Source organism: Carcharodon carcharias, chromosome 16 (assembly GCF_017639515.1).
Source record: "Carcharodon carcharias isolate sCarCar2 chromosome 16, sCarCar2.pri, whole genome shotgun sequence".
Lineage (NCBI taxonomy): Eukaryota > Metazoa > Chordata > Chondrichthyes > Lamniformes > Lamnidae > Carcharodon > Carcharodon carcharias.
In genome coordinates, this window is record NC_054482.1 from 16671247 (window position 1) to 16696546 (window position 25300).

General features: G+C 41.6%; 1 protein-coding gene across 3 annotated transcripts in view; it reads left to right on the forward strand.

Moving 5' to 3' along the window:
- The window catches only part of LOC121288878 (uncharacterized protein C1orf21-like), a 219767-nt gene that overhangs the window by 189521 nt on the left and 4946 nt on the right, over nucleotides 1–25300 (forward strand). For all 3 annotated transcript variants that reach the window (XM_041207685.1, XM_041207683.1, XM_041207684.1), the window contains exon 5: nucleotides 18656–18716. In XM_041207685.1, the coding sequence (XP_041063619.1) occupies nucleotides 18656–18716 (61 nt within the window). The remainder of the gene's footprint in view (nucleotides 1–18655; nucleotides 18717–25300) is intronic.

Sequence of the window (25300 nt, forward strand, 5' to 3'; positions counted from 1 at the left end):
CTTGGCTACTGTGGTTTAGCTTTGAGCCACCACTGTATTAAACTGTTCCATCTGAACTGCAGCATGATCAGTGCACAAGTTGCATTTGTACCACCCAGAGTTGTTGAAACAACAGCTTGCATCTATATTGTGCCTATGGTGTAGTAAAATGTCCCAGGGTGCTTCACAGAATCTTAATCAGACAAGAGTGGGTTGGGAGCCAAAGGAGGAGACATTCAGAGGGGGTGACTGAAAGAGAGGTGGGTTTAAGAAGGACCTTCTTGGGATGGTGAGTGTTACTGATAAAGTCAGCATTTAGTGCCCATTGCTGGTTATCCTTCAGAAAACAGTGGCCTTGACCCGTGGGCAACATGTGGTGAAGATAATCCCATGGAGCTGTTAGGGAGTTCCTGGATTTTTACCCAGCAACATTGAAGGAACTGCAATATATGTTCAAGTCAGCATGTATGATGATGCAGATTGTAGATATTGTAGAGTATGATGAAAGCTGTATTATGCGATTTTGAGTTCTGTGGGGCATTGTTTTATTTATCTAACACTCCTTCCTGAACACACTTTAATATTGCAAATTAGAAATAGTACTTTTATTGCCAAAAGTTTGAAATGTACTCTGAAAAGTGTTAAGCAGCATAGCCTAGAAGAGAGTGTTTTCCATAGGGAAAATGGATCGTTGAATGAAGAAGGTGCCTTCTTGGAAATTGCAAAAATATTGCTATTGTGCTCATCCATCCATCCATTTTCACACTACTTCTGGTGAGGATTGCTGTAAACTGAGCAGGGCTGACCAAGCTTCCCTTTTCTCAGCCACAGATTCTAGCTCCTCCTGGGGGATTCCCAGACAAGCTGAGAGATGTAATCCCTCCAGCGAGTCCTAGGTTGGCCTTGAGGTCTCTGCCCAGTGGGCTGTGCCCAGTACAGCTTCAGTGGGAGCCTACCAGGGGGCGTCCTTATCAGATGCAATGGAGACTGACGATCAAACGGCATCAAAGTTGCTCTGGCAAACCATTCAGCGCCTTAGGAGGGGTCAACAGGATGTAGCCCAAATTGTTCTCAGCAAGGGTGGGGAAATGCTGACTACAACTGGGGAGATTGCTGAGAGGTGCAAGGAGCACTTTGAGGAACTTCTCAACCCAGTGGACATGCCCTCCTTACAGGAGGCAGCGCTGGAACCCTCCAGTGAGATCGAAGGTATCGCTGTTGCTGAGGTTGCTGCAGTAGTCAAAGGCCTCCGTAGAATTAAGGCAGCAGGGGTGGGCGAGATTCATCTGGAGATGTTGAGGCACTAGCCAATGTTGGGATGTTGTGGTTAATGCGCCTCTTCAATGTTGCATGGAAGGCGGGGACAGTACTGCTGGATTGTCAAACTGGGCTGGTGGTTCCCATCTTTAAGGAAGGGGACCAGAGTGTGTGTTCCAATTATAGAGGGATCACACTCCTCAACCTCCCCAGGAACGCCTATGCCAGAGTGTTGGAGAGGGGACTATTAGTCGAAACTCAGGTGCAGGAGGAGCAATGGGGATTCCATCCTGGCCACGGAACAGTGGACCAGCTCTTTGCCCTTTCACCGATTTTTGAGGGTTCGTGGGAGTTTGCTGATTAGGTCTACCTCTGTTTTGTAGACTTGGAGAAGGCGTACGACCACGTTCCTCAGGATATTTTGTGGGAGCTGCTACAGGAATAACTTCTGCATGCTATCAGGTCCCTCAATTCGTAGAGCGAGAGTTGTGTCTGCATTCTTGGCATTAAGTCAAATTCGTTCAAGGTGGGCATTGGACTCTGCCAAGGGTGCGTCTTGCCTCCACTCCTGTTCGTGACTTTCATGGACAGGATACAAAGACACAGCCAATGCATGGAGAGTATCCAGTTTGGGGGCTTGAGGGTGGCATATCTGCTGTTTGCTGATGATGTTGTGCTTCTTGCCTCATCTGACTGTGATCTCCAGCATGCACTCACACATTTCACTGCTGAGTGTGATGTGGCCAGGATGCAAATCAGCACCTCCAAATCTGAGATCGTGGTTCTCTCCTGGAAAAGTTGTTGTCTCCAGATGAGATGGGGGGGGGGGGTAGTTCAAGTATCTCAGAATCGTGTTCACGAGTGATGGCGGGGGAAGTGAGATTGACCAGCGGATCGGTGCGACTGTAGAAGTTCTACGGGCACCTTACCGGTCCATGACAGTGAAGCGGGAGCTGAATTTTAGGATGAAGCTCTGTTTACTGGTCAGCCTACGTCCCCATCCTCACCTATGGTCATGAACTGTGGGTAATGACCGAAAGGATAAGATTGCGGGTACAAGCGGCGGAAGTGAGGTTTCTCCGCAGGGTTGCTAGGCGTACTCTCCAGGACAGGGTGAGGAGTTCGGCAACCCGGGAGAGCCTTGGAGTAGAGTCGCTGCTCCTCTGGCTCGAGGGGGGGCTGGTTGAGGTGGTTCAAGCATCTGCTCCTGTGCTCATCCTGTTCAAATTTCTGCAGTTCTCTTTCTCCTCAACCCCTGTCAATTATCTCACCACCTAAAGGGTCTCACTCATGCTGGAGGCGAGTATAAGGTGAGGGAAAAGTGTCTGTGGATACTGGTAGCTAACCAAATCACTGTTCTTCATTTGACTGTGGGCAGTGAGCATGGCAACTCTTTCACTGAGCTGACCCTGGGGCACAGCTAAAGAGTTCTCTAGTTCTCTCAGGGTAGCATTCAGTGCCAGAATTTATGGCCAAGTGTCTTTTTATTTAAAACCCATCACTCCCTCCCCCAAACCTAGTGCAGAGAATCTGAGACCGAAAAAATTCCTCTGGCCTGATTGGGATTAGATAACTCGGCACACATCAGGCACTGAGCCTGTGATCTACTGAGACTGTCAGTCGCATAATGATCCATGCATCATGACTGAATCACCTGGGGAGCAAAATCTCAAGATGGCTTCATCCATCTCGTGGATATGGTGACAATTTAGTAGTACTTGTGGCAGGGAATGAGTTTTTAGTCCAGTATCTGAAAACTAGACATCTTACCTTCGCATTAGAGAATTCAAATTCAATACTTTGGAAACATTACAGGGTTGAATTTGGAGATCTTCCTTACTGGCACAACAGGTTGCAATGTGAATCCACCCTAGACCATCAGCCCTGGTTAGCTTCAGAATATCTTCCAAAAGCTTTAACAGTTACATTGTTCACTGTGTTCAGTGACTGTATCAATATTTCATACCAGCTGTGAAGCTAGCAAAGTGAATTCAGTGGTGTTAGTCACAAAGTATGAAATACATAATCGTTCTCGTCAGTAAACTCACCCGCCTAAATATCACAACTTGCAGCTCGGAATTAGTCATTCATTGCTTTCCATATTCATTCAGAAATATAAGCTTAGGATTTTTTTCCACTCTAAAGATACTGCTGGACAACTGATTTATTTATTGAATCTCTGTGGGAATATATAGGATTCACAAATTAAATTCAGTGATGTTTGTAATGCTGTGACTCAGAATTATTCTAGGATTATGATTGTAATCTTGGAGGGAGTAAAGAGCTCTGAGTTATTAAATGATTACTCATGTTAAAGCGCAACTATTGTCAAACTGGCCCTGATTCTCCCCATCAATTCATACATTATTTTAATTTTCACGTGCAGTCTGAGCAGTTTTCTTCAAAAATAATCCTTGCATCACTTAGGAAATAATTTAGTAAATATGGTACCAATATCCCATGGCTTCTTAGATGTAATGCAAAAATACGTGGCTTATTATAAAGTTACATAGGCTGCTCGACACTTTCATTTTGAGCTCAGTTATGTTACGTTTTCAGATCTCGGTGAGGATTCCTGGTATCTGTAATCTGTCCATGTTGCGTTTGACCATAGTGACCAGTTTATCTAAGGAAATGCTATTGAAGTCAATAGTGTTATCGACAGTTTGAAAAGGAAAGGAGGACTTGAATTTATGCAGTGCCTTTCATGGTCTCGTAATGTCCCAAAGACCTTTGCAACCACTTAAGTATTTTTGAAGTGTGGTCACTATTGCCATAGAGGAAACGTGGCAGCCAATTTGCCTATAGTAAACTCCCACAAACAGCAACGTGATAACAACTAGATAATCTATTATCGTTATGTTGGTTGAAAGGTAGATATCAACCAGGACACCAGAGATAATACCCCCTGCTCTTCATTGAAATAAATTCCATGAGATCGTTTACATTAACCAAAGAGAGCAGATGGGAGCTAGCTTAATGTCTCATCTAAAATCAGCACCTCTGACACTGCAGCACTCCCTGGGCTGAATTACCAGCCTAGATTACGTGCTCAAGTCTTTGGAGGGGGTTTTGAACCTGCGACCTTCTAATTCAGAGGCAAGAATGTGACCACTGAGCCACAGCTGACAAGAACAGTTCTGTTAATAAACATCATTGCTGTATTTGAGCAGTATTGAGACCCATCTGATGAGGTGGCTTATGACCTTCTCCAGAGACAAATGTTGCCACAGAGGGCTAGAGATCATCATTGTTTATGGTTTGACAAGGTTAATCTGTCAACCTGTTTTATCATTTGTGGACTGAACAGATTTTTCCAAAGTGTTGGCTCAATTATAACAGGAACATATGCAGACCATGACTTAAAGGCAATTGAGCAAACTTGATTAGTGGGTTAGTGGATAAAGGGATAGCCAGAAGTTTCCAGGTTTGATCCACGATTTGCTGAGTTAGTGAGGCTTAGGTGAGGAAAGGTTTGGGGTACGACAGTTAGCCCCTGTATCCAGGGGCTTTTTATGGGAAGAATTAGCTTGGAATCTTGTTCCAGACCTTATCCAGTGATCTTTTGCATAAAGTGAGAATTTTATTAATGTTGGTTGTAAAGAAGATTGAACCTAGTGCTGAAAGTCTTCGTGAAAGAAGAACCATTAGTATTTATTATCTAGGCTTGCAATGGGAGAATGGCTACTTGGAAAAAGAAAGAAAGACTTGCATTTATATAGGGCCTTTCATAACACATGGTGCTCCAAAGCACTTTACAGCCTGTGAAGTATTTTTAAAAGTATAGACACTGTAATAATGTTGGAAACACAAAGCTGGTTTGTGCACAGCAACCTCCCAGAAATAGCACTGTGCTAATGACCAGAAAATATGCTTTTGTGATGTTTTCTGAGGGACAAAAATTGATCTGGATAACTCCCTTGCTCCTCTTAGAAATAGTACCATGGAATCTTTTATGTCTACCTGAGGGGGAGCCAGGACCTCAGTTTAGTGTCTCAGCTGAATGATGGCACCTCAAGACATTGCTTGGAATGCTATACTGGAGTGTCAGCCTCGATCTTTGTGCTCAAAGCTTAGAGTGGGACTTGAACCCACAACATTCTGACTAGGAGGCAACTGAACCTCAGCTGACACCTAGTTACTACACTGTGCCTGGCAGCCTTTGAATCATTGGGACCTCATCTGAAATCCCATAGCCCCTGCTGGAATACACTGCACACCCTAAAACCTGATAGCCCCATCTCTTGATGGCACACCTCCTGGATAACTGCAAATGTCACCAACCACAATCTAGTAACTGATCCAAGTGATGAAGCCCAAGGTTTCAAATTTCCATGGAAAATCTAGACAGCCCTTAACTGCTTGAGGATGAACCAGGGGAGATGTGGCCACTTGCTCCATAAGTGGAACCTGAGGAGCAACTCAACTTGTGACCGTGGCTGTCCAAGTCGGACCATCGCCCACATATTTAACTTCTACCCTGAGAGATTAATTCCTGGTGGCATCACAGCCATTTACACTGTGTCCACTGAAGTCATTGAATGGATCGCTAACTTTGACATCAAATTATAACTGTTTCCCCAATCATACAAAAAAAGTATTAAAAAAGAGTGATCAGTCAATGTTTCTTTTTCAGTGGAGTTGGCAAAGTTGGATTTGAATAAGCTGTTTAGGCACCGGTTTAATGTGTTATCCAAAGGATGGCATTTCTTAATGCAGAACTCCCCCAGTGCGGCACTGAGGTTTCGGCCAGGATTATGTACTCAAGTCCTTAAGTGTGTTTGAATCTACAAACCTTTCAACTAACCTGTCAGTGATACCCATCTCTGATACTATTCCATAATCATTATTTTGTTATGGGTAGCATTTGTGCCATAACAAGTAAAAATAGAAATAGCTCAATAAGCATGGTCATTCATACAGACATGAATGAAAATTATGTTGGTTGAAATCTAACATAAATATTTTGAAAACTATAACTTAAAGACAAATTGCTCCAAGCAAGTAATAGATTTGTAGTCCAGTACACCTATTCCTGTAGTTAGCAAGTTAATGAGACTTTGGTCAAGTACAAATTATAGTCATCAAAAATGACACCAAATGTAGTTCTGCCTGATGTAGGGCCTCCTGGGGATCAATGATACTGGTATTAATAATGAAAGAGGTTTGATTACAGTTCCTCGGCTGTTACTTGTGAATCGTTGTCTAACATTGGGCAACATCAACAACAGTATGTAAATGAACAAAAGAAAGTACATGCCAGAGCTTCAGTTCATTTTAAACTCAAGCTTATTGGCTCCATCAGTGAGATTAACGTTATCACTATACATGAGTATGGCTCCAAACTTGTAACCATACTGAGAGTCTCCAACTCTGCAAGAATTGAAAATAATCACATCAATAATTGCATTTTATTGAAAGGAATTATTGTGGAGGTAGAATAACGGAAAGGTTGGAGGAATTTTCAAAACATGCAGAAGAAGCAAAAACCCCAATGACCTCAAGAATGTAAATGAATTTGAAGTATTTTATTCCCATTAGAAATATTTTAATATTAAGAAGTTCAGTTCCTCCTTTGCTGCCTTACTTCTTCCAATATGAAGTTGTTATTTTACTATATAAAAGGAATTTTTCCTCATAATTGAGATGATGGAAAGTGTCATCAAAAGTGCTATCATGCAGTACCTGCATGGTAATAACTTGCTCAGCTTAGACACTTAGTTTGGACCACTTGACTCCAGACCCCATTACAGATTTTGTCCAACTGTGAGCAAAATAACTGAATTCTGGGTGAGGTGAGAGTGATTGCCTTTGACATCAAGGGAGCATTTGATCAAGTGTGACACCAAAGACTTCTAGCAAAATTGAAATCAACGGGAATCAGAGGTGAAACTCTCCGTTGGTTGGATGGTTGTCATTAAGTCAATCATCCCTGCTCCAGGCGTCACTACAGGAGTTCTTTTTTATTCATCCATGGGATGTGGGGTTCGTTGGCTAGGCTAGCATTTGTTGCCCATCCCTAGTTGCCCTTGAGAAGGAATGGGCAATAAATGCTGGCCCAGCCAGCGAAACCCACATCTCATGGATGAATAAAAGAAAAACTCCTAAGAGCAGTGCTCTAGGCCCAACTATATTCAGCTGCATGACCTTCACCATAAGGTCAGAAATGGGGATGTTTGTTGATGATTGCACAGTATTCTGTTGTATGCACAACTACTCAGTTAATGAAGTAGTCGATTCCCACAAGCAGCAAGACCTGAGCTAATAAGTGACACAGAACATTCAGTCACACAAGTGCCAGGCAGTAGTCATCTCCAACAAGCAAAAGTCTAACCACCTCCCCTTGGCATTCAACTGCATTATCGTCGTGGAATCCTTGACCGCCAACATCCTGAGGGTCAGCAATGACCAGAAACTTGACTGGATCCGCCACATAAACACCATGGCTATGAGAGCAGGTCAGAGGCTGTCTATTCTGTAGCAAGTAACTCCCCTAACTACCCGATGTATAATGCACAAGTCTGGAGTGTAATGGAAGACTTTCCACTTGCCAAGATGAGTGCAGCACCAACAACACTCAAGAAGCTTGACACCATCCAGAGCAAAGCAACTTGCTTGGTTGGCACCCGTCCATCACCTTTAAACATTCACACCCTGAACCATCAGCATACTATGGTTGCAGTGTGCACCTTCGAAAAGATGCAGTGCAGCAACTTACCAAGGCTTTTTTGACAGCACCTTCCAAACCTGCAACCTCTACCACCCAGAAGAACCAGGCAGAGGGTGCATGGGAATGCCACCACCTGCAACTTCCCTCCAAACCCCACACAACACCCTGACTTGGAAATATATCGCTGTTCCTTAATTTGTCACTGGGTCAAAAACCTGGAACTCACTCCATCACATCACATAGACTACAACGGTCCAAGAAGGCAGCTCCCCATCACTTTCCTGAGGGCATTTAGGGATAGCAATAAATGCTGACCTAGCCAGTGACACCCACATCCCGCGAACAAATAAAATAAAGTACTTTCCTTGTTTCAAAGTATGCTAGATTTGTGTGGAGTGACCCCAGTGAGTGTACGTTACATGCAATGAGGTATATGATTTCCACATGATTTGTACAAAAAAAAGTTAATAATTTTTTTGCTACTGTATTCAGTCTTTTTCGATTGGAGCTGTTAAACTCCAATAAGGATAAGCTTTTAACTAAGATTTTACTACTCTGTTCTTATCAGGAGAACCAGAAACAGACATCACTTTTTATCCCTTTACTTCGACAGGTTAGCAAGGCTACTTTCTGAAACACTGACACTGTTTTAAAGGAAACATTTATTATTACTGCTTCTTAAAATTGCATGTTTATAGGAATTAATTTCTTTAAATTACTTTTAATTGCAATGGATCTTGCTCAAAATTTAATAAAACGTTTTAAAAGTGTTTTTCAACAATTAACACTGTGATAAAATAATGAATGCAGTACAGAAGTTAGTTCATATATATCTTGTTCACAGTACAGAAGAGACATTTGATCTATATTGGAATATGGATGAATAATGGCTTCTGGGTGATTATGGAAATTTCATGCCTCAAAATTTGTTTTGGACTTAGATCGGAAACATTTCTTAGTGTAAATGGGTGTGGAGAAAAGCAGTGCACAGATTTGATTGAGTCACGTGTCAGGAAGAGGTTATCTCATTCTGTACAAATTTGGGTCTATTGTTTGATCACAGGCTAATGTGCAGTAAATGTTCACTCTTGTTTTCTCACTATTCTGAAAACATTTTGAACAAGAGTATCCTCTCGGTAAAATGTAGTGCATTTTTTTTATCATAAAGCCACATAGTCCGTATAACGTCGTTTAGAACCCCAGTCCAGCATTATCGTGCATCCTTAGATTTATGGACAGACATCTCTGTTTTCAAGAGTGTGAGCTAGAAAAATGTAATATAAGCCAGTGAGCTGCTTCGCTTCATCGGAAGCTGGTTGGACATTCCCTGGGCTTAATATTTTTCTGAGAAGTGTGTTGATGCGATACAATAATGGTGTTAAGGGACAGCAGTTGATGCCATGCCACATGCAAATAAACCTTCAGCTAACTGGGTTTTGACTCTCTTCGACCTTGATCATAACTAAGGCAGAATCCATTTGTTCTCTTCATGGTGTTAGTCTTCACTAAATGGTAACAGCCTCACTTCTCAGTCAGAAGGCTGAGTTCAAGTCCCACTCTTGATAACCTAATCCAGACTGGCACTTCAGTGTAGTATAGAGGGGGGTGGTGCATAGTTAGAGGTGCCATCATTCAGATGAGATCTTAAACTGAGACCCTGTCTGCCCTCCTCAGGTGAACGTAGAAAATCCCATGGCATTATTTCGAAATAATTCACTGGAGTTCTCTCCAGTGTCCTGACCATATTTATTGTTCAACCAGCATTAGTATAACATATTATCTGGCCACTATCTCATTGTTGATTGTGGGAGCTTGACTGCAGTGTTAACTACATTAGAACAGTGATTACACTTCAAAGAATTCTTTGCTTGTGACATACTGGGCCTGATTTTAACTGTATCAAAATCCATCGATTTGCAGAGACTAAAAAGTCAGGCATGAGCCATGAAAGACACAATAGATGCAAGTTTCTGTTCTTTCCACACCTCTCCAGTAGATTGCCTGTCCTTTAGCAAGTAAGAGCAATCAGCAAGTACCCTAAATGGCAGGATATGACTTGGGGCACCCCTCATGGATCTGTTTTGGGGCCTCGAGTAGTGGCTATTTATTAATGACTTAAAGGATGTGATAGGAAACTATGTATCCAAAATCGTTGATGACATAAAGATTGGTGATATTGAAAGCAGTGCAGATGGAAGTATAAAATTAACAAGAGCTGTTAATGGACTCTAAGTTGGGAAATTGTGACAAAATTTTCAATATTGGTAAATGTGAAAACATCCAGTTTGGACTTGAAAAGGTAGATCATAGTACTTTCTATATGGTGAAAAGCTAGAAACAGTGGAGGTCCAAAGGGACTTGGGGTCCAGGTGCATAAAAGTCAAAGAAGGCTAATGGAATGCTGGATTTTATATGTGGAAAACTAGAATACAAGGAATTAGAAGTCGTGCTAAACCTATAAAGAACCTGTTACAACTCAGGTATTGTCTTTATATATTGTTTACAGAGATACATGTTACATACCATGCACCTCCACTCCAACAAGCACTCTGTAGAACTGAATTGCATCTAAGTACGCCTGAGTCAAAATCCTTGTTCCAGGATTTGAGTGCACATTTAACTCAGAAAATACTACTATGTTGCAGGGCCTGTTTTTTTTTTGATTAAGTTGTTAAACCAAGATCTTATCTCTTTATTCAGTGGTTCAGGTGCATGTGAAAAATCCTATGACACTTCCAAAAAAAGGAAAGGAATTCTGGTACACTTGCCAACATTTCTTACTGCTTTTTGTACGGTCCTAGTGTGTAAAAATTTCTGTTGGGATTGCCTACATAATAACAGTAATCAGTTGCACGGGAAGCACTTGGAGATGTTTCTGAGAGATGTGGAATCCTAATATGAATTAATGTATAAAATTAAAGTCAATTTTGCAATTGTGTTAAATCAGAATGATCTGTTGAATTGAGCCCAAAATGTCTTGAAACAATGGTTAGAAATTTGAGTAATTGGCTGGTAGAGCAGATGACAACATTGTACTTCTCCCTCTGTGACTTGAGTTGAATCCTGCCCAAGCTGATGCAACAAGAGCCTCTCTGCTGACTATAAGACCCAAAGGTAGAACACAGCTAATAATTTGGCTGAATTTGAAACAAAATTCTTTTGTTTCACACAAAAGCTTCAAGAAATGCTAGCGTTAGAAACATGGAATTTGCCACCGTTATGTGCCGGACGTAGTGTTTGAAGTATGTTGTTGGGTTTGCAAAAGCAAGATTCAGCTTGCACCAATTTTGCACTGTAACCATCAAACCATCGGTTTGATCAGCAAAAGATTAACCACCATCAAATTGCAATCATATAGCCTGTTTAACAAAGTAAAATGTCCCAAAGCTCTTCATGTGAGAGTTATTAAACAGAATTTACACTGAGCTGCATCAAGGGGAATTGGAATAGGTGACCAAAAGCTTGGTCAAAGAAGCTTCCAAGGGGTTTAAGAAGTCCCTTAAAAGGTGAGAGAGGGGCAGAGAGATTTAGGAAGAAATTAAGGCACAGCCGTCAATGCTGGAGTAATGAAAATTAGGAATTCTCGAGGCCAGAATGAGAGAAGTGCGGAGATCTTTCTTTTTTATTCAGTCATGGGATGTGGGCCTTGCTGGCTAGGTCAGCATTTACTGTCCATCCTTAATTGCCCTTAAGAAGATGGTGGTGAGCTGCCTTCTTGAACCGTTGCATTTCCTGTGGTGTTGGTATACTCTCAGTGCTTTTAGGGAGGGTGTTCCAGGATTTTGACCCAGCGACAGCGAAGAAAAGGCAATATATTTCCAAGTCAGGATGGTGAGTGGCTTGGAGGAGAACTTCCAGGTGGTGATGTTCCCATCTATCTGCTGCCATTGTCATTCTAGATGGTAGTGGTGGTGGTTTGGAAGGTGCTGACTAAGGAGCCTTGTTGTACATCTTGTAGATGGTACACACTGCTGCCACTGTGTGTCAGTGGTGGAGGGAGTGACTGTTTGTGGATGAGTTGGCAGTCAAGCTAGCTGCTTTGTCCTGGATGGTGTCAAGCTTCTTGAGTGTTGTTGGAGCTGCACTCATCCAGGCAAGTGGATACCCCTGACTTGTGCCTTGTAGATAGTGGGGGATTCAGCGATGGCAATGCCATTGAATGTCAGTGGGCAATGGTTAGATTCTCTCTTGTTGGAGATGGTCATTACCTGGTATTTGTGTGGCATAAACATTACCTGCCACTTGTCAGCCCAAGCCTGGATATTGCCCATGTTTTGCTGCATTTGGACATGGACTGCCTCAGTATCTGAGGAGTCGTGAATGGTGCTGAACATTGTGCAATCATCAGCGAACATCCCCACTTCTGATCTTATGATGGAAAGAAGGTCATTGATGAAGCAGCTGAAGATAGTTGGGCCTAGGACACTACCCTGAGGAACTCCTGCTGTGATAACTTGGAGCTGAGATGACTGATCTCCAAAAACCACAACCATCTCCCATTGTGCTAGGTATGACTCCAACCAGCAGAGAGTTTTCCCCATGATTCCCATTTCTCCAGTTTTGCTAGGGCTCCTTGATGCCACGCTCACCTGTTCCAGTGCTGCCTTGCTGTCGAGGGCAATCACTCTCGCCTCACCTCTGTTGTTCAACTCTTTTGTCCATGTTTGAACCAAGGCTGTAATGAGGTCAGGAGTTGTGGCCCTGGCAGAACCCAAACTGACCGTCAATGGGCAAGTTATTGCAAAGCAAGTGCTACTTGATAGCACTGTTGATGACCCTTTCTATCACTTTACTAATGATTGAGAATAATCTAATGGGGCAGTAATTGGTCAGGTTGGATCTGTCCTGCTTTTTGTGTACAGGACATACCTGGGCAATTCTCCATATTGCCGGGTAGATACTAATGCTGTAGCTGTACTGAAACAGCTTGGCAAGGGGCTTGAAAAGTTCTGGAGCACAAGTCTTCAGTACTACTGCAGGAATATTGTTAGGGCCCATAGTCTTTGCTGTATCCAGTGCCTTCAGCCATTTCTGTATATCACATGGAGTGAATTGAATTGGCTGAAGACTGGCATTTGTGAAGCTGAGGACCTCTGGAGGAGGCTGAGATGGATCATCCACATGACACTTCTGGTTGAAGATTGTTGCAAATGCTTCAGCTTTATCTTTTGCACTGATGTGCTGGGCTCCCCATCACTGAGGATGGGGATATTTGTGGAGCCACCTCCTCCTGGTGGAGTGAGGGATATGCTGTATGATGAGGTTACAGGTTGTGATTGAGTACAATTCTGCTACTGCTGATGAGCAACAGTGCCTCATGGTTGCCTAGTTTTGAGTTGCTAGCTCTGTTCAAAATCTATCCAATTTAGCTTGAAACCTATCCCATTTGGCACAGTGCCACACAACACTGAGGGTATCCTCAATGTGAAGGTGGGACTTTGTCTCCACAAGGACTGTGCAGTGGACACTCCTTCCATTAGTGTCATGGACAGATGCATCTATGGCAGGCAGGTTGGTGAGGATGAGGCCCAGTATGTTTTTCTCTCTTGTTAGTTCCCTCACCACCTACTGCAGACTCAGCCAACTTGGTGCTTCTGAGCCACTCTTGGTGAGTGCACAACCCGCAACCTCATCGTTTGGCATATCTCCCACTCTACCATTACCTGGTTCAATGAAGAGTGTAGGAGGGCATGCCAGAAGTAGCACCAGGCATACTTATAAATGAGGGGCCAACCTGGTGAAGCTACAACACAGGACTACTTGAGTACTAAACAGCATAAGCAGCAAGTGATAGACAGGGCTAAATGATTCCAAACCCAATCCTGCCACATCCAGCTGTGAATGGTGATTGACAATTAAACAATTCACTGGAGGAGGCAGCTCCACAAACATCCCCATCCTCAATGGGAGAGCTTCAAAATAAGGCTGTGAATATTAAAATGGAGACATTGCCAGGCTAAGAGCTAGAGTACCTCAGCAAGCGCATGAGTGTCGAGCTGATTTGGATACAGTCGAAGGGGGATGGTACATTGTAATCAGCAGGAGGTTTCCTTGCCCATGTTTGACCTTGATTGCGTGGCTTGCTAGTCCATTTAAGAGTCAACCACATTGCTGTGGGTCTGGAGCCACATGTAGGTCAGGCCAGACAATTAGTAATTTTTATCTTCCCTGGTGGGATTCGAGCCGAGCATTACCCTAGGTCTCTGGATTACTGGTCCAGTGACAATGCTACTTTGCCACTGCCTCTCGATTGTAGATGTGAAGGAAATTACAGAATTAGAAAAGGGAAAGGCCATTTGAAAAATAAGGCTGTGAATATTAAAATGGAGACATTGCCAGGCTAAGAGCTAGAGTACCTCAGCAAGCGCACGAGTGACGAGCAATGAAAAAAATTAAGTTGTCACACAAATTAGCCATTCAATTAATTTGTACCTAACCTTGATTAATCTGGCAGCTAGATTTTACTGTCTTAAAGTGAAGAGAAAATGTCAACCTTGTCTCAAAATGATTTTATGTTATGTGAAAATATCAATTTTCTTTTTGGCATAAAGAGGCTCTTGAGAAGGTTCTCCTTCCAGCCTATTTGGTTAATTAGGAGTGCTCTAGAGGAACTTGACTGCAAATGGTAGAAGGTGTGACTTCGAGCCACTCCTGTGTCGAGCTGTAGCCAGCAACTCTGTGAACTTACATTACAAACTGAGAATACAAATGTTGCAGCTCTCAGCTTCACATAACCTGTAGCAAGGCCTCGGGTCAATAGTTAGCAATTACCCCCATCTCCCATCATTTACAGTGCTCCACCGTCGGCCATATGCAACTTGTCACCCCCGTCCCATCGTGGACCCTTCTCAAGGGCAACTAGAGATGGGCAATAAATGCTGGCCCAGCCAGCAAAGCCCACATCCCATGAATGAATTTTTAAAAAGTCCCAATCCACCTCTCTTATGGAGGCCCTCCTCCCATCGTCTGTAAAGCAAATTTCAGAATTCACGCTCTGACGTGCAGCTCTTCTCAATTAGGCAGAAAAGTAGCAATTCTAATTATAAAAAGATGCCTCCCCAGCAACTTCAATAATATTGAAATGTTTTTGTACCTTATATTAATTCTATTAGCTCAGTGTTTCGCTGCTCTTGTGGTTTATCATGGAATTGCTACGCGATGGAATGAAGCCATTCGGCCCCACGTGTCTGCCCTAGCTCGCTGAATGAGCAATTCAGCTAGCGCCGTTCCCCCACCTCCCGTAGCCCTGCACATTCTTCCTTTTCGGATAATAATTCAATTCCCTCTTGAATCCCTCAATTGAACCTGCCTCCACCACAATCTAAGGCAGCGCATTCCAGACCTTAACCACTCGCTGCTTGAAAAAAGTTTCTCCTCATGTCTCCGTTGCTTCTTTTGCCAATTATATTAAATCCGTGCCCCCTCATTCTCAATCCTTTCACCAGTGGGAACAGTTTTTCCCTATTTACTCTGTCCAGTACCCTCATGATTTTGAATACCTCTGCAAATTTCCTCTCATCCGCCTTTTCTCCGAGGAAAACAGTCCCAACTTCTCCAGTCTATCTACGTAACTGAAGTCCCTCATTCCCAGAACTGTTCTCATGAATCTTTTCTACACACGCTCCAATGTCTTCACATCTTTCCTAAAGTGTGGCACCCAGATCTGGACGCAATGTTCCATTTGAGGTGGAACCATTGTTTTATATAATTTTAACATAACCTCTTTGTTCTTGTACTCTATCCCCATATTAATAAAGCCTAGGATATTGTATGCTTTATTAACCGTGTGATCAACCTGTTCTGCCACACACTTGTGCACATGTACACCCAAGTCTTGGGGGACCAAATTTTTAAAAGTCAAAACCAGGACACATTGAAAAACCTTGGAAAGGTGGTATACAGAATCCTGGGAACATTTTTTTAATATTCGCTCAAGGGATGTGGGCATTGCTGGCTAGGCCAGCATTTATTGCCCATCCCTACTTGCCCTTGAGAAGGTGGTGATGAGCTGCCTTCTTGTCCATGTGGCGTATGAGACCGCAGCAATTCAAGAAGGCAGCTCACAACCACCTTTTCAAGGGGATTTAGGGATGGGCAATAAATGCTGACCTAGCCAGCGACGCCCATCTCCAATGAATGAATATTAAAACAACTCCACTAGGATTCTGTATGCCACCCTCCCGAGGCTTTTCAATGTGTACAAGAACAAGGAGGTGATGTTAAGCTTATAAAGCACTGGTTCAGCCTCAAGTGGATTATTGCTTCCAGTCAGGGTGCCACAGTTTGGGAAAGATGTGAAGGCATTGGAGAGATTGCAGAAAAAAACTCGAGAGTGGTTCCAGGTGAGGAATCTGCCATTCCACCAACTTGTCTGTGGTAACATTTAAAACCCTGTCTGAAATCACGGCCTTGTATTCAGTGCATTGAATGTGTTTTTGTACTTTCATTTTTTTATGAAGCATATATTTCTCTCACCTAATACACACGTGCACGTACACACACATGCACATGTGTTACATAAATGTAAGCCTAAATAAATTTATGGAGCAAAGTAATGATCCTATCAGAGCTTTTTATATTTGATGACATTCCCATTGGAGCCGGCCTGAAGATTGGCTGTGTTATTAAAACAACAAGCAAAGGCATAAATTTCAGAAATGTAAACGTTTTTTAAATTACCAAAATGCTGTTAATTCCTCAGCTTGCCATTTGGTATCCAAGGGAGAAAGATGGGTGAATGATTCAGTAGAGCCTTTCACAGGGATTCTGTACATTTATGGAAAAGGTACCCCACTTGAATGTTAACCTGTTTTCCAAATGCTGACCAGTTTGAAGTGCACTTCAAGCTACTGCTATTTTATTAATATCTGCTGCTTTTCTTTAGTCAGGAGCTTACTTTTAAAGTAACAAGATATTGTGCAATAGTCTGTCAACACCATATGCTTAGCCACAATACTGCATGCTTGTATTTCCCCTTCAAGCTCATCAGCTCTGTCTTGGACACACTGCAGCAATCATAGGAGGCAATGGGCTAATTTTGCCTTTGATTAGCCTGAGAACAACGTTCCGTCAAATGCTGCAAAACAAAACAAGAAGGTTATACTGAATTGCAATACTTGAATATCAGATCCACAATCTTCTTTAAATGCAATTGCCTTCCAATGTCTGCAAGATAGCTCCACATCATCATCCTAATGCACAGATAGTCCATGAATTTAGCCTCTGATTACCTAAGAGGAAAACATTATTCTTAAGGTCTATGCACACTGACAAGGTGGCAATGGAGACATTTTCTGTGTTTTCAAAGTGTAACCAAACGAAGAAAAGGCTTCTTCCATATGCAAGAGGGAGTGAGCATTATCCATGTTGTTTGTCAAGGTCCAGTCAGCTGCCAGTGTCATGAATTTCAGATGAGCAATGTTGTTATGATGATACTGGCCATGAACTAACAAATTTGAAATGATGAAAAGATTATACCATGTTTGATCTATGTCATATTCACTTGATCTCTTGTACTGGTACTGTTACTGCTCATTGCATTTGATCAAACATTTTTTTCAAGCTTAAATAGTGCGAGTATCAAGGATCAGACAAAATGATGTGCAGCAATATGTCCAGCCTCGATTCTATGTAGTAGTCACTTGCTCTGGTAACATTATAATGCAAGGTCTTGGTTCTTTTAAAATTATTGTGAGCATTTTATACATGACTCAATGATTTGGTTGATTCACTGAAAAAAGTTAGAAGATCAAGTGCTAACTTAAAGTTGTGCTCAGGCTCTATGTAAATGATATAGTTTTTTATTTTTCTAGCCCGCCCCCGCCCCCCACTCCCAGCCCCTGCCTGGGGCATTGAGTAAAATTAAATAGTTCTTTTGACAGAGGCGCCGTCTCTGGACCTGTAAATTTATTGTGGCCTTCTATGCTTTACAAGTAATACAGTTTGTTTTGGATGGCCTTTGTATTTGAAATAAAAATATCTTTTCAAAAGATTGTCATTCTGCATTCTTGCGATTTATCTGGCTCCAACCTATGTGACATATGCATTTGGTCCCAGGCTTTCTCAGATTACTGTCCACTTCAGATCAATCGCACATTCTGATTATATTAGTGATTATTTAATCTCTCTCATGGGAACACATGGTATAAAAAAAGTGTTGCCATTTATATTGCAGCAAAGCCTAATGATGGGAATGTGATATTTTCTTGCTGTGTTTATTAGACTGTACAATTGTAGTTTTTTTGCCTTTGCACAATTGTGTTGTGTCTGGTGTGGCCATTTTTAGCAAGAAATACTGTTGCTTATAGAATATTGGTGGTTGAGATGAGAATAGTTTCTGGTGATGAGTTAGGAGTATCACACAAAAATCTTGGTCTAAGCGTGAATTTCCTTTTAGCATATTTGCACAGTGGCATTTGGATCCTTTTAACTGGGTAGAAACATTTAATGAACAAATGAGATTTAATAATCTAAAACAGAACATTCAGCGTCCTGTACACTTTATGCCTGTATCATTCGCACTCCCTGATATCTGTTTGTTTAATACCCTGAATTTGTATAATAACATAGCCCTTAACCCTTCAAGTCTAAGTGCCTACTGTACAGAGAAGATAATGCAAATACTTATATTTGTCTTAGCATAACATCAAGCACATATTAAATAATTATAATTGTGTGGTTCCTTTTAGAAAGGTACAAAATGTGAATATTTCTTTAAATGTAATGCTTGTTTTTAAATATCTCTTTCAGCATTCACACCTCGGACAGTCAGCAAGAGTTCTTCAAGATGTTGGATGAAAAAATTGAAAGGGTAAGATTTTAATTGAAGTACAGTTTTTTTGTTGTTCTTGACTTACTAATTCTGATACACAATGTACTTTTCTTGAGTTTAAAATTACTTTCCCTTTCCCCTCTTTTGTTCTTCCGCAATCTATCAGAATTTAGTCACCTTTTTTCTAAAGTTTGGCAATTTGCAAGATTGCATAAACTTTATAAACAAACTTATCTCTCCTAAGAGAGGAAAGTATGCACTTAAAATGTTGACATGATTAATTTCAATGCATTTATTGGCAGTTCTCTAACATGGTATGCAGGCCTGTATGGGCAGAGACTATTCAGATACACCTTCACGATATTTTTTTATTCTTTCATGGAATGTGAGCGTCACTGACAAGGTCAGCATTTGTTGCCCATCCCTGATGGCTCTTGAACTGAGTAGCTTACTGGGTCGTTGCACAGGGCGGAAGGCAGTTAAGAGTCAACCACATTGCTGTGATAGGTCAGACCGGGTAAGGACAGCAGATTTCCTTCCCTAAAGGATGTTAGTGATGTGATTTTACAACAATCAGTGATAGTTTCACGGTCACACTGAGACTAGTTTTATATTCCTGATTTACTAATTGAATTTAAATTCCACTTGCTGCTGGGTGGGTTCTGAACCCATGCCCAAAGAACATTAGCCTGGGCCTCTGGATTACTTGTCCAGTGAGGTTACCACTGTGCCACCATCCCCCTGAATATATCTGTGATCTATGGTTAGCTAAGTAAAACGTGACAATATGATTAATTCATTTTTCTTTACCTACCAATAAATCTCAACTTTATTTTGTCCGTTAATAAAAATGTTGTCAAAAAGCTTCAAATGACAATTCATAAGGCATACCAGTTTCCTAAGAAAATCCAGAGCAGATTGCCCTCCAATTCCATTGCATTTTTAAACATTGTGGCATAGTGAAGAATCAAAAAGAATAAAATGTTAGCCTAGTAAACTCAGTTGTAGTTTTAAGAATGGCCAACAGATTGTTGGTCTATGAATTTGATGGCGTATGTTCTGTCGAGCATACCCAATATACAGATGCTGAGTTTAGATCACTACGCATATAAAACCCACCACCAACCCATGCAAAAAAATAACCCAACCCTCAGACAGCCTGATGCCTTGTTTTGATTGAGTCAGTAAAAATTACATTCTTCCACCATCCGCTTTGATGTTAAAATGCATAGCTTTGGTTGCCAAGAAAGGAAACTGCAGTATTCTAAATGACACAAAAGCAGAAAATGCTGAATACACTGAGCAGGCCAGGCAGCGCCTAAGATTAAATGGACAGGTTGACATTTTGGTTGGAAGCCATTTGTTAAAACTGGAAGATATTACCCCATGATGGCATTTAAAAAGAACAAAAAGAAGTGAACGGGGAGGGAAAATCAAACACACTGCCTGTCACTCTCATACCCATAAATGGAATGATCTGTAAAAAGGAAAATAAAAGTTGGTTAAATGGCAAAAGGAATGGAGATGAGACTACTTCTGCCATTTAACCACATGCTCTTTTCCCCTTAAGCATCGCACAGGTCATTCTGTTTCCTTCCCCTCCACCTTCCCATTGTTCTGTTTCTTTTTAGACACTGTTCATCAGTAATATCTTTGGGCGTGGGCCCTTGTCAAAACCACGATGCGTCAGCTTGTCTCTTCTCTTCACAGATGCTGCCTGGCTTGCTGAGCTTTCCCAAGATTTTGTTCCTGATTTCCAGCAGCTGCTTTTGTTCATGTTTTATTTTTTGCTATTTCAAAGATCTCAGCATCCAAAGTTTCAAGTGGAAATGTTAAGTCACCTTCTAGACTCTGCCACACTTTCTGCTCCTGATATGAATGAATACAATCTGAGTAAACTTACGTAGTCAAACAGCTATTGCTGACTTGTATATCCTGTTCACTTAGCAAACATGAGTTTTTTTAGATGGCAGTCCGTGTCAGCGAATTTAGCATTTCTGTTTACACATTACATGATACTACATTGCCTGCATTGAATCATGGATATTCCCTACATATTTCATGGGTTTTTTTTTAGTCGAAGGGAAGGAATTGCTACATGTTATAGAATAAAGTGACCCTTTGTCTCAAGTTACCTGAATTTATTGCCACTTTTGTACGTAACTGATGCAATTTAAGATTAGCCAATGCAGTATACATACATTCCAGTTGATGGGTTTTCTCTGGAGTTTTTCTACCTATTTGTAGTTAGTATCATATAACATTGAAATCGCACCTACTTGGCATCCCCTATTTGCAATCTTTTGACAAGAATATATCACTAAAAAGCCACGAAAAGTTGCTAAGTGGAGAAGTATGCAATTCAATGGTTCTTTAAGGTGTGTTGAGTGACAACTGAGAATATGAAAGAAAACTGGTCTACTATTGGTCTGGGACTCTGAATACCAACGATCCCATGCAATTATTCTTTTGTTGTATGGAAACATTTAAGAACTGTTTGAGCATTTCTGCACTAAAAGCCAAGTCAGCTCAGGATTCCAATCATTTTTGTTTGCTCACAAAATAGTTACTGATCAGGAATGCCATTTTGTCCATACTAGTTTATCTATCCAGTTTGATCCTAAGGTCTCCCAGTTCCATTGCTTTAAAAGAAATTGTATTCCATGCATATTTCACCAACTCGCTTTGAAATTCATGATCTCCCTCTTCTGATTCCACCTCTCCTGGTTGGTTATCATCTGCAAAGTTCACCTCATTAAGTTTCTGAATGCAAGTAATTTTGTGAAGTAGAAAGGGAAGTGGTCCCATACCAAGTTCACCCACTCAGCCCAACATTACTTCTCAAACTGACACCAATCAATTTTTTGAGTCACCTCTCAGTCACAATCTCTCCTTCTGAATCCATGATGATTGCTATTTATTGCACTGTTACGGCACAGATAATCATATTTACACAGAATAGCAGTGAGATTTGTGGGTCAGTGACTGCTGGTGTCTGCCTTGTTTCCCCTTTTTGAATATGAGCACCACGTTAGCCTGATTCAGTTCTATAGGTAGCTTGCTAGTCTCCATTAACTCCCTCTAATAATCATCAATCACTCACAAATTGCCTGGTCTCAGCACTTGGAGATAACAATCTGGTAATTGGTGTCTAAGTCATTGCTTTTGCCTCAGTTATTTCTATTTGATGCCTGTTGCTGTTTTCCCTTGTGAATATTTAGAAGAAGAAATCACTTAGAATACTTATTCTCTTTGTGTTCTCCCTTGGTCTTCAGCATCTTTAGGGTTTTCACCTTTTCTCTGCCCTCTACCGTTGTAGCTGTGAAGGAATTTTTTACTGCTATATTTAGTTTCTGTTGGTGTGCAGTTTTCTAGGTCTCTGTTTGTCTCTCCAATCACCCTTAAAATGCTTCTGCACTTTCTCATCTTTATCCCAGTGAATCGCCTTTCTCCCTGCAGGATTTGGTTGAGGTCATTTTTCCTCTTTATTTCACTTTTCCACAATATTATAAATTGAGATTCATTCTTTGCTAGGTACTGTGCTCTCACAAGCCTCCACAATGTCATCTAGAACTGTTTGTAAGAATGGTATGACTGTGACTTGCATGGGATTGGCTGGAGCTGTGGATGAAATTCCTTACCTTGATCATTCAACCATAGAGTGAGTGAAAACCAAAATAAAAGTGAACAAGAAAACAAAATGAGCAAAATCAATGACGAGTTGAAGCAATGCTTCTGGTTATCCGTATCTGTTTGCAGTAAATATATTACATAGCAAGCAATAACCAAACAGTACCAAGCCCCCATAAGGAGTTTAAGCAGTTTTTGTTTTGCAATGGATAGCTCATATCATAAGTGTTTTTTTTTATTAACTGTTGATGGGAATATGCTGATTTTGTATGGATTTCCAGGTGTTTTTGATGGTTCACTCTTCCCTTTCTCTTAATTATTAAGTTGTACTTTTCTGATCACTTGCTGTCACCAAATCATCCTCTTTTCAGTTAAAAGATTAACATACTTCTGTCCTTGGAATTTTATGATGACACAGAATAAAATGATACAGGCCAGTTGGAATAAAAATCCTTTCCCTGTTTGTAAAACCTATGTTAATAGAAGTTCATGGAAGTCAGAAAATAAAACATGCCTGTATTTTCTAAATTCCTTCCCTTTCTCTCTCACACCTCTGCTTTTCCTTTATTTAAAAAAAAAACGCTTTTTGATTCTTGCACAGCGATTTGAACAAGATCCTGCTTGTTCGCCAAAGGTCGTTCAGCTAAGGGAAGGAACATTTGGCATGTTAGATCTCATATATACAGCCAGGTGTTACTAAGCTCGATTTAATAATGTCATAATCATAGAGCCATTACCTTGTCCATTCTTCAAAGTGAATGTGACCGTGTTCATCATCTGGGGTGCTTGGTATGGTTCTGATGGGCACATAGGTGCTTGGTAAGGCCGCACTGCGCGCAGAAGACTCTGCAAATAGGACAGGATGTTGGAGACCATGAAGTTCTGGGTGAGTTGCTGAAGTGGGATTTCTTCTCCAGGCAATGTCTCCCGGCCCCTGATATTCACTTGCTTTTGAAGAAGGCAGCACAGTTTTATATTTTTTTGCACCAGGTACAGCAATCCTGAGCAAGCTTCTCCCAGGGCTCGAAGTCGCTATCAGGACTCCTAAGCGAAGCCCTCAGAGTGTCTTTGTAGCATTTCTTTTGCCACAAAAGCTTACCCTAGACTCAAGCTTTCCAGAGAGGATTCATTTTGGTAAGTGCGTGTCAAACATTGAGTGTATAATCAGTCCACTCAGTTGTCAATATGCTGTGGTTGTTTGGCATGCCTGTTCGGGTGAACATCTCAGTATCTGGTATTTTGTCCTGCCCTCGGATCTTCAGAAGCTTCCGAAGGCAAGTGAAACTGGTTAAGCTTCTTGGCATGACACTGGCACACATCCAATACTCATGCATAGAGTAGGCAAGATGATTGCTCTATAGACTTTCAGTTTGGTAGGCAGACTTACTCTTCATTCCCATACTGATGTTCAAAGCGTGCCAAAGGCTTCACTTGCTTTAGCAATTACTACATGTATCTCATCATCAATATAGACAGCTCGAGAGAGTATGCTACCGAGATAAGTGAACTTATCCACTGTTGACTGGTTCTGGTCATGGACTGAAACCTTGGACTCGAGGTAAAGTTTTCGTGTAGTAGCTGGTACATTATTTCAGTTCCCTGTATTCCAGGAGAAATGCCAAGAATAAAACATGGACCTCTACAGCACACATGCTACCTGACCAAGGCCTTTTGACCCAGTCCAGCCATTGAGGGTCTTTGGAAGGAAATGCAAAAATTTGTCTGCCCTAAGAATTTGATCACAATGGTTCCACAGTTCATTGACAGCAAGCTCGCATATGTCCTGGATGATAGTCTTTTGACCCATTCCCCGTCAATAATGGAGTTAAACAGGGCTGTGTGCTGGTGCTCTTCAAGTTTTTCTTCACCATGCTCTCAGAGACCTTCCATGATGGTGATTCTAGCATCGAAATCAGATATTGGATCGACAGGAAGCTGCTCAATCTGAGGCGACTCTGGGCAAGGACCAAGGTCTCCAAAAATATCATTTGTGATTTCCTATTTGCTGATAACTGCAATGGCTGCCGGTTCATAGCTCAACATGCACTTGTGGCATGGACTTGTTCTCCAATGCATGTGCCAACTTCAGCCTTACCTGGCCTGCTCCAGGAAAGCCCTATCTTGAGTCCAAGGCTTCAGTCCATAACCAGAACCTGTCAGCAATGGATGAGCTCATAGAGTCATTATGACAGAGAAGGGGGTCTTTTGGTCTGTTGTAGTACATATGTAGGCATCAATATGAATACTTCCTCCTTGTGGGGGGCGGTGGTGATGTGTGGTTTATGGAGAAAAGACACTTACTTGTTCTTAGGTGTATTTCTAAAAGCTGCAGGGATGGTAATAGTACTACTGTCTTTGGCTTTTCCTTTCAGTTGTTGGCATTAGTTGCTTTGTGCTGTTTCTGTTGAAGTGAAAACATTATTATCCATGATCTGATCACTGAACATAATTTCCCTGATCAGAGTAGGTTTGTTGCTATGCTTTGACTATGTTTTAAGATCCATGTTGAGTGCTTAGATGAGGCTGTCCTCATCACAGGCCACTATGACTGGGGTCTGCTAATGAAGCCTGACCCATGTTTCCATTTCCAGTGAGGTGAAGGAACCAGTAGCTTCTATATCAACAAGAGATGATAAATGATTTCCCTGTATCCTAAGATGCAGGAAGCAGAGGTCAGACAACTTGTACTTCTCCAACCGTAGGCAGGGTTACATTTCTTACAGCCAGGAAGGAGAATCCCATTAGAAAAGACAGAAAAGTGAGTAAAATATTTCTGTGTCCTCTGATAAGTTCACTAGAACTGTACAGAAGAGGAATTTCATGCATGAAATCTCTCAAAGGCCAGTTTGCCCCTCCAATACAATAAGCATCTCTGCTCGAGTTCTCTGTTTCACTCAACTGACTGCATTTTGTTGCACCAAACTGAAAAATATATTTGGAGACCAGTTCTCAAACACGATCAAATGATTGAAAAGGCTTGCTTTCGTGAATTC